General features: G+C 42.6%; 1 protein-coding gene across 1 annotated transcript; it reads right to left on the minus strand.

The window, feature by feature from the left end:
* Positions 1 to 8,331: 8,331 nt before the first annotated feature.
* LOC111024830 (uncharacterized) lies at positions 8,332 to 9,357 on the minus strand. Its single transcript, XM_022302626.2, has one exon. The coding sequence runs from the start codon at positions 9,355 to 9,357 to the stop codon at positions 8,332 to 8,334; it is 1,026 nt and encodes a 341-aa protein (XP_022158318.1).
* Positions 9,358 to 10,996: the final 1,639 nt, after the last annotated feature.

A 10,996-nucleotide genomic window follows, 5' to 3' on the forward strand; every position in this document is an offset into this window, starting at 1 on the left:
TACCTTAAGGGGAAGTTCGTCGGAACGATTATCTTGTGCGCTTCGAATTAAGGTCGTAGACGTCATGTCGATGTCACTAGTGCTAAAGCCAGCTTCTCAACACAGGGGTAACGAGCCTCGGCCTCAGTCATCGACTTGCTCGTGTAGTACACAGGGCTCTACCGACCTTCTGCTTCCCGCACTAGGACTGAGCTCACTGCATTTTTCGACACGACTAAGTACAGGTAGAGAACGTCACCAAGTAGTGGCTTGATAGCAATGGGGTCGTGCTGAGGTACTGCGTCAACTGCTGAAGTGCTGCTTCGCAATCGTCGGTCCATTCGAACCGACCCTTTTCCCTTAGCGTTTGGAAGAAAGGGTGGCACTTGTCAGTGGAGCGAGATACAAAGCGATTCAAGGCTGCTAGACGGCCATTCAACCTCTGCAGCTGCCTAATATTCCTCGGTGCCTCCATGTCGAAGACTGTTCTTATCTTGTCCGGATTGGCTTCAATTCCACGTTCGTGGACCATGAACTCGAGGAATTTTCCTGACGATACCCCAAAGGCGCACTTGCTTGGGTTGAGCTTCATCCAACACTTTCGAAGCACGCTGAAGGCCTCTGCCAGGTCGGCTAAGTGTGAGCTCGTCTGCTTGCTCTTCACCAACATGTGGTCCACATACACCTCCATGTTGCGTCTGATCTGTTTGGTGAACATCATGTTGACCATCAACTGGTAGGTCGCCCCGACGTTCTTCAGACCGAAAGGCATGACGTTGTAGCAATACAGCCCTTGGTCGGTAACAAACGCGGTATGCTATTGGTCGGGTGCATGCATCTGAATTTGGTTGTACCCGGAATAGGCGTCCATGAAGGAGAGTAGCTCGTGCCCTGCTGTTGCGTTGACGAACTAATCTATCCGAGGTAGGGGAAAGCTGTCTTTCGGACACGCCTTGTTAAGGCTCGTGAAGTCAATACAGACACGCCACTTGCCGTTAGACTTTTTAACTAAAACAACATTGGACAACCACGCGGGGTAGTGAACTTCTCTTATGAAATTAGCTCGTAGCAACTGCTTGACTTCTTTACAAATTGCATTGCTTTGCTCGGTGTCGACAGGCCGACGCTTTTGCCTCACAGGCCTATAGCTAGGATCTACATTAAGTCTATGCACCATTATACTTGGGTCGATGCCCGGCATGTCGTCGTGAGACCATGTGAACACGTCGGAATTTGCCTTCAGAAAGTCGACAAGTTCTTCCTTCACTTGGGCCCCCAGTCTGCTGCCAACGTTGACTTGCTTATCCGGCCCCAGCAAAGGGACACCCTCAACTTCCCCCGCCAGTATGTCCAATTTCTTCTATTGGGTTCGCACAAATTCTTATGAATTGAGTTTCGATTTTATCTGAGTCATGTTCAATGAGTCGTTAGAAATGATTCTTCGAGCCATTTGGCTCCAATTTTGGTGAAATAGTAAAATTTCTTTTAAGAAACACGATTGTGTCCTCGTTACGGAGACAACCTCATCAATTTGGTGCAAGAAGAGGGAAGCGACGGAGGAATGAGTAGACGGAACAATCGGCAGAAAAAAAGAAAAAAGAAAAAACCAGATCTGTTCCATGCCCATTTTGGTGGGGTTCCGCGGCAAGTAGGAGAAGGAGAGGAGATGTTGGACGAGGAGAGGGGAGGAAAGAGAAAAAATGAAATTAAAAAATAAAATAGAAAAAGCCATGTAAATTCAAATTAATAAAAATTACCACCTCATTTAAAAATTACAACCTCAAGTATCTCACGCCATTTTTTTTTGTTAGTGTCAGGGACCATTTACAACTATTTCTCTTACCTCAGGTACTAAAGTGCCACTTTTTGAAATTCCATGATCAAATAAACACCTAACTCAAAACTCAAGGACTAAAAATGTATTTTATCCAAAGTTTGAAATGTCGATGTCGATGGAAATGTTGAGGTCCCGATTTTACGAACATGTCAATATCGACGGATATTTGAGGAAAAATTATAGAAATTGTGGATATTGATGCAAAATTTTTGAATTAGTAAATATAACTTTAATTATAACTTAATTAGTCAATAATTGATAACTTTTAACCATCATATCTAAACGTATAAGTAATATGCTTAAGGACATGTCGTTAAGATGAAAACGTTGTAATAAAAATCTTGTATACGTACATGGACATTACTTGAATTAGTAAATTAAAGTTCACTGTTGTTTGATTATGTTTTATTTATAATTTCTAATCCAATTTATTCATTTAGTTACATAATTGAACATGTATATCTTCCCCTTTTATCAGTAAATAATCCTGCCCAAGATTCTAAATGTCAATGTCCATCGATATTTCTAGAAAAATTATGAAAGTGGTAGAAATTGATGGAAATTGTTTTAATCAGTAAATAAAATGTTAATTTAAATTTAATTAAACTATAATTAATCCCTTTAAACCACCATATCTAAGTAATTTATGTGTGAAAATATCGGAACAAATAAATTGATGAAAATTATTTTGAATTTTGTCATTTACGAATGAGAGTATAACTTACGTATTTGATTTCTAGGTCAATAATAATATTGCTTAGCTGGTTTGTCAATAAATAGAGGAGAAAAACAGGAAAAGAAAAACCACAATTAAATAAATTAAAACATAAAATAGGATGATAGAATGGATGTGGAAATGGGGAGAGAGGAGAGACAATCCAGTCGGGATTGGGAGAGAGAACAAAGGAGCTTGACTTTATCATGTATATCACAGTCCCACATCAACAGAGTTTCACAAAGCAAAGAAAATTTTTCCTATAAATGTTCTTTTCTCCTCTCTCTATCCATCGGCTAGCTGGGCCTTCAAAAAAGTTGTATTTATGCCTCAGTTTCAGGGTTTTTACCCAGTTTGGGAATTTTAAAATTATTTCTCGAACGACATTTCACTGAAATGTCGTCGAATTCGAGATGTCTATGGTGTGTGGTCGACATTGCGGTAAAATCGAAGTTATTCTTTGTTTGACATGTAGACATGTTATGCTCCACGTGTACAACGATTTTGGGAAAATGATTCATATGACCCTCTCAGGTTTATATTTTGCTCAAATAACCCTCCCCTCTAAAATTGTTTTCAATGACCTACTTTATTATTTTAATTAATTTAAAAAAGAATAAAATTACATTTGTACCCCTGAAGTCAAAAAAACCAACCGTTACCTTTCCCCCTCTTTCTTTTCCCGTTCGTTTTCCTTCGTCTTCTTCTTCTTCTCCTTTTTGATTCCCTTCGTTCCCTTCAACGAAGAAAGCTTCGATTAGACGTTCCATTTCGTTTTGAAAGTAGCGTGGACATTGAAGGTTCGATTTCATTTTGTTTATTTCTTGTTTTCCTTTTCGATTTCGTTTTTTTTTCCATCGATTTCGTCTTAAATTTTTAGGGGTTTTAGTTTCCGGCGAGTATTTGTACCGATTTCTGGTTGTTTGAGGTGTATGGGAGGTTGAAGATGACTGTCGTTGTGGGTTTTTCGAATGGGAGGTATTCTCGGGGTTATTTCGTAGGAAGTGGGTTAGGGCTTCGATTATTTAGAATCTGGAGAATTCTCGGTGGGTTTCGGGCGAAATAGTTTAGGATTGCCAACGTTTTGGAGTTTGTTCTTAGGAATTTGATGATTTCTCGGTGGTTTTCGGGCAAATTAGGTTACAGATTTGGGAAATTATGAATTCTCGTGGTCTTTCGGGCGTGGTGGATATGCAGTTGGAGTATTATTTATCGGCTGGATAAATTCTCGGGGCATTTCGGCCATGGTGTGTTGGAAATTCTTTTTTATTTATTTCGCCCGAAATGGCCCGAGAATTTTTACAGACGATAAATAACACACTAAATTCCCGGGGCATTTCGGGTGAGCTAAATTGAAATTGTGGGAGATGTAGGATCTGGAAAAATTCTCGGGGCCCGTTCTCGCCCGGGAAAGTCCACCAGAATATTTACAAGATTAATGATTCCCGAGCGAAAGGTTCGAGTTCATTAATACTGCCAAAATTCTCGTGCACGACTTCACCCAAAAATTGCCCCGAGAAAGTTGACAGAAATAGTTTTTTATTTTTTTCGGGTTTGTTTAAGGATTGGTTGGTTGTTAGCATATATTTATATGTATGGTTTGTCATTTTCTCTGATCATAGGATCCTTTATTTACTCATCTACAGGTTAATTCAAAATGGAAATGGTAGCTAAAATCCCTTCCTCATCGTATGCCTCCGCCAATTTGACATGTTTGTCGCACTTAGCGAAGACTACCGCAGCCATTAAGAGTAAATTGACCCCACCACAGCTTAGGATGTTTAGGAAAACTGTATTCGGCCATCTCCTTGACTTAGACCTCGTATTTAACGGGCCACTGATACACAACATCCTACTTAGGGAGATCGAGGATAGTACACCTGACACCATTAGCTTCAACCTGTTTGGGAGTAAGGTGTCATTTGGGCGGACGAAGTTTGACATTATTTCTGGGCTTAAGTATGATAGGGGTCTAGTTAGAAAAGACACATCTCCCCACAGACTTAGGGCCCTTTACTTTAATGATAGCAACGACGTTCTGTTGAGTGAATTTGAGAAGATTTATTTAGCCGCACGGTTCGAGGATGACTTCGACGCGGTCAAGGTATCTATTGTTTACTTAGTAGAGTTAGTTCTGTTGGGGAGAGAGAGGACCCTGAAGTACGACTATACATTGCTGGGAATAGTTGATGATTGGGAAACGTGCTGCAACCACGACTGGGGGATGTTGTCCTTTGATAAGACTATATATAGTCTGAAGCGCGGCCCGACGAAGAGGTCGAAGGATGGCAGGTTCAGGAAATCGTACAGTCTCTACTGTTTCCTTTGGGCGTTCCAGGTATGAGCCTAGATACTTGTTTACAATTTTCGTTCCTTTTAACCGATCAATAACGTCCAACACTTATATACTTACAGGTATGGGCCTACGAGACTATATCTTCCTTATCTGGACGTGTGGCCAATAAGGTAAATCCGGACGCCGTGCCACAGATTCTTTGGTGGAGGTGCGACCATTCAACTGCATTGCATGTGCTTGACAGAGAGATTTTTCGATCTAGCACAGTAAGTTCAATCTTGTTTATACCTATAAGTTTCTTTAATTTCCATATTTATGCCGACACGTTCATTACCTTTGGCGTAGGGAAGAACTCGATCAATAGAAGCAACGGATGCTGAGACGACCTTCCTAGATAGGACGTTCGAACCATCGGAGCCCGAAGATGAGGACGAAGTCCCGTGCGAGAACAATGCTGCTGAACCATCAAGTGCACGTGCAGGAAAAGAGAAAGACGACGGGAGAAAATGAGGGAATGTCGACGAAGGTGTCAGAGAAGACGTCCATGAAGAGGCTGAGGAGAAAGAGGAGAATGGACGTGGTAAGAAGGTACGCATGTCTAGTGTGCGTCTGAGGAAGGTTGAGAAACGGATCAAGCGCATGGACGACGGGTTCGAAGGTATTAAGGCTGAATTAAAATCCATCCGGAAGTTCTTGCGAAGAATCGCTAAAGTAATAACAGTTTTCACTTATAATAACTATGATGTTATTTTCATATAGCGATAACTAACTTGTTATCCATTGTATAGGGTTTGCCTGTCGACCTGAATGACATGAGAAGAGGCAGCAGCCGTGATGGTACTGGGCAAGGAGATGGTCCGAGTGATGGTCCTGGGCCAGGAGATGGTCCGAGTGATGCACCCAATGGGGGACCTAGTGATCGAGGTGATGGTCCTAAGGATGGCGATGGTTCTACACCATCTCCTAGGGACGTGGACGACACGGATGGCATGATCATCGATCCCCCCATGTGATCGCATACGAGACAAAGGAACATCAGTCCGGCCAAACGACCGGGGACCAGGTTGAACCAGAACGCGAGGTATGTGTTCGTAATCCATAAGTTCAAATTCGATCGTAAGCATGGTCTAACGAAGGTTACTCTGCCCTGTATCAACAGCATTCACCTACCTTGATGCGCAAGGAAGACATGGGTACAGAGGACGTGCACAAGGAGTGTATGGATATCGGTCTACATGCGCGTTGTGAGGCTGCCCCTCTAGAGCAGACTCCTGTTCAGAGCAGACAGGTGGACCATATTACGATCGATTCGCATCCGTTAGAGTCATCTATGGACGATGAGGTATTTATTTTTGAATTTTCAACTCTAAACACAAGATTTTATTTGCTAACATAATTTATCCAGGACGAATACGCCGAGGACTTCACGGACTCTGATGCGGAAGGGCCAGGAGCGACGTCGCAACCAGACCTGGATGAGGTATGTGTGCTATCGCAGCCCGTTGAACGTCAGAACCCTCGGCGGGGGTCTCGGAAGAGGAAGCTCCCATGGAAGCTTCGGGGGTCGTTCAATGTCATGGTGGACGGGAAGCGGAAGAAGGTAATGCGATATGACCCACTAGTCCACGTCCCCTCTGAACAAGTCCAGAAATTTCATGCTTGGCTGGCGAACCCTAACACCGACCGTGCCACTCGCAAATCATGCTACGGTCATTGGGGAAAGACATGGTTCCTTGACCTTATCACCTCGGGCAAGTGGATGACGAGTGAGGTACGGGTTCGAAACCCCAAATATATGTTGTACTTGTATTTAGTTTTTTTCTAACAACAATGACTTATATAGGTGATCGATTCGTTGTTCATGTTCACGCGGAACAAACTCGAGCAACGACAGGACTTGTGTTCTCGAAGATTCACCACGGGTGACATTGTCCTTGCGGTATGTAATATATATATATATATCTCTCATACGCTGACCGTTTTTACAAATTCATGTGCTAACTGAAATTTTTTGTTCGTTGCAGAACTTTCTTCGACGAACAGACGGACTATATCAACGCATGACAGCCCCGAACGCTGTACCTGCGAGAGTTGCAGCGGAATACGATTGGGCTGGGAAGTGTAAGACCATCCTGAGCTATATGGACGGGACGCACATCGACTATCAGACACGATGGCTTGATCTGGATGCTGTTTACCTGCCATACAACATCGATGGCAACCATTGGATTATGCTACACATCGATCTGCAGGAGGGTGAGATCATTGTGTGGGATTCGATGAGGTCGATGACACACTTTCCAGCTCTGGAGTCCGAGTTGAGGCCGATGGCTATTGTCCTACCGACGTTGATGGACAGGGCCGGTGTTCAGGTACTGAGGCCGACACTACCGAATATGCCATGGCGCATTCGTCAAGTAACGTCCGTGCCCCAACAAAGCGGGTCTGGTGACTGTGGGATGTTTTGTGTTAAATATTTCGAGTATGATGTAACAGGGTCAAATATGACCAGCTTAACTTATGACAACATTAGTTTCTTTAGGGAGAAATTGACCGTAGAAATGTGGGCAAACCGATCTATATTTTGAATCTAATTCGCTTATTAGTACTATGCCATTATTTTATTACCTAGCTCTTACAAACTACTTATCTTGCTTCGTATAAGACAAATATGTTAAAAAAGCAACTTGATACATAAAATGAATCAATACAACATTGACCATTCATATTCCACCCAAAAGAACAAAGTATGGAAATCACTGAAACATTTCACGGGCGAAATCGGGCTATTCACGGGCAAGAAATATTTCAGTCAGTGCAAATGAAGTCACTGAAATATTTCTCGGGCAAGAATACAACCATTTCGCCCGAAAAAGTTTTCATCCATTAGTGTGCTGGTCTCTGCACTATTTCACGGGCGAGAATATCATTATCCTACCCGAGAACTGCATTCATGGCAACATCTTGTTAACATTTCGCCCGAATATATGATGATCAGATTCCAATACACAAAAAAGAAAATACATGGATATAATTAAATCATACATCGAACTAAGACTCAGTTGTTCATAATGGTTGGCGGCAAGTTTTCCTATTGTGACCTTGCATTCCACACCTGCTGCATTTATGTACCTGTTGAGGCTCGCCTGCTGATGGTATTCGTACTGTTTGCGGTCTACCAACTATTGCAATGAACTTCAGAGGCTCGATGGTGTACTCAACAAAGTCGTCGGGTAAAGGCCAGTCCTCCTCATCACCCAATGGGTAGATTGGCTCGGCGTACGCGTTAAGAAGCGTTTCTAATTTATACTTGGGCGAACACAGCGTGTATATACTAACATTACGATGCATGGCAGCAACGACAGCGTGGGAGCACGGGATCTGAAAGTAGTCAAACTGCTTACACGTACAACTCTTACTGTTTAGGTTGACACGCACCATGCTGTTATCATCGTGTACCTCGTACTCGTAATTATCAATCGGTCTAATCGTATGTTGTCGGGCCTACTCCACTGCACTCTTAACAATCCCCTCAGCATAATCAGTTAGAATGGATGCTCTGGTCGATGCATACGTCTGTCGTTCGTAATACCATCGTTGCAGAAGAGCCCTACAATGTTCTAATAGTGCAGTGACCGGCAAATATCGTGCGTGAACTAGAACTGCATTCATGAAATCTGCAATGTTAGTTGTCATCTGATTGTACCTCAATCCAGGTTGATATGCGCGTGACCATTTATCGAACCCGAGTTCCTCCAAGTACTGTCGCAGTTCTGGGAATCCTGCAAGCGGATTCCAATAATACCTAAAGGTAGACTTCTTGAATGCCTTAGCTGCTAGGAGGTATAGCCATTCCACGCCTTCGCTCCGAATCTTGAACTTATCATTCAAGTTCATCTGCACGTGATGCATGCAACTGACGTGTTCAGCAGTGGGGAAGACAGAAGTTACAAAGTTATTAATGGTTCGGTGCCGGTGAGGCACGAACACCAATCCTTCAACATCTCCAATACAACTCTTCACCCGCTCCAAGAACCAAGTCCAAGACTCGTTTGTTTCCCTGTCTACGATTCCAAATGCAAGTGGATATAACTGATTATTACCATCAACAGAGGAGGCTATCAATATCACACCTTTATATTTTCCCTTCAGATGTGCACCGTCGATGACAAGTACAGTGCGAATGCAACTTCTAAACCCCTGGATAGAGCACCCTAGGGCCATGAATGCATATTGGAAATATTTATTGTCCTCCAACTTCAATGAAAATACCGTGCCTGGGTTCACCGATTTCAACGCCTCACCGTATTTACGCAAAAGAGTGTACGACTTCTTCGGCGATCCCATTAGTAGTTCTAAAGCCCTCTCTCTCGCACGCCACGCCTTTTCATATCGAATGTTAACACCGTAATTTTTCCGCATGTCATTAACAATATCCTTCGGTCTATAACGTCGACTTACATCCTTAAATGTGGACTTTATAATCTGATCCACCACACGACTTCGAGCTTGCCGGTGGTCATGTTTCATAGTGCAACTGTGAACCTCATAGAATGTAGAGATAAGAAAAGTATCTGAACCTTTAATTTTCCTTGAACGTAGGCTCCATTTGCACCCATCCTTAGTGCATTCGACAGTATACAAACTTTTGTCGAGTTCTTCACGTGATATTGAAAATTCATCTTCATTGCGTACACCGAGAGTTTGAACTGCAAATCTTCTTTCGATCGAAAAGTACTCCCTACCGCAATATCCTCTGTTGACGAACAAACTTCATCACCTGTCTTAACAATTTCCCTTGAGCAAGAAGCTTGACCGGTTGCGCACGGTGCATTCGTACTGACCACGTGCACTTCGGTCGAGGGGTCCGATGATGGACCGGCTACATCCACTGGGTCTACTTCCTCCTTGTTGTCAAAGTCAACATCATCCTCGAATTCAGTATCGTGGTTGTCATCATCCTCGGCCTCGTACTCGTACTCCACGTCGTTCTCATCGTTATCGTCCCATTGACCGCAATAGTTTGTTTCATCGTCACTCAAGTTACATGGGATTACATTGTCCGTCAGCAGCGTCATTGATGGGACAAAACATGATGGGCCTGGGAGCGTGGAATAAAAAGAAACGATGGAGCATAATACGAAACGGTCTGCTCTAACTGGTCGAGGGGCCCTAATGCTTCTGCTTCTTGAATGTTACGATTCATTGAACTGCTTCCTCTGCCATGTATTTCCTTCGGTACGACAAATACATAGAATGGGACTTCGGAGGGATGTGGAGGGCCTCTTAAAAAAAATCTAAGGCTATGGTCATCAAAGATGTAATATTTCGGAACTTGGTACTGCAGATTGAATTTATATACACAGTGTATCAAGATTTTGAACCGATCCGGATCTATTCGGGTAAGGCTGAACATAGCACTAAGGAGCTCCTCATAAGTTATAGAATCGTCCATATCCAAACCTCCCATAATTCCACCTTCATATAGAAATTGTTACTTATTCCAACTACCACCATAGCTAACAAATAGGCGAGGCATCCTGCATGTGGAAAGAGAAGAATTCAAAATTCAAAATTCGAAATTTTCGACGTTCTCGGGCGGAAGTTCTTGTTGTTCGGGCGAGAATTCACGCCCGTATACAATATGATCCTCGCCCAAAACTCATATTATATTGTCATTTTCGATCGTGAATAACCCTAACTTCGCCCGAGAATCATGGAAAAATACAGACAGTACATGCCCCAAACATGTCGTTCTCTAAGGAAGAATAAAAACCACAAAGATGCACACAAATGATTCCAAATAAACAAAAAACAAAAAGGTAGACATATAAATGTGCGACTTCAGAGATGAAAAACACAAAAATAAACCATTCTTTGTAAATGACATTTCACCTACCTCGTTTGTGTAGAAATCTTACTCAGCTACAAACAAACTGTGTGGTCAGATGGAAGAGTTACTTTCAATGTACAATATTCTTTTTGTTATCTGCAAAGCTGAGTACGAAGTGCACAGATGAAGAAGACTGATTTGCTGAACTGCACAGATGAGAGGTGGTTGTTTGATTAATTGGAAAACCTTAAATTCTCGGGAGAAATAATACCAGTTAACGGCCGAGAATTCATTGTAAGTCAACCTAACTTCTCGCCAATTCTCGCCCATAAACAA

Source organism: Momordica charantia, assembly GCF_013281855.1.
Source record: "Momordica charantia cultivar OHB3-1 chromosome 10 unlocalized genomic scaffold, Mcharantia_2.0 BLBB01000010.1, whole genome shotgun sequence".
NCBI classification, from domain to species: Eukaryota; Viridiplantae; Streptophyta; class Magnoliopsida; order Cucurbitales; family Cucurbitaceae; genus Momordica; species Momordica charantia.

Coding starts and splice junctions, on each gene's coding strand:
- LOC111024830 (XM_022302626.2), bottom strand. CDS start 9,357: ATGAAACATGACCACCGGCAAGCTCGAAGTCGTGTGGTGGATCAGATT.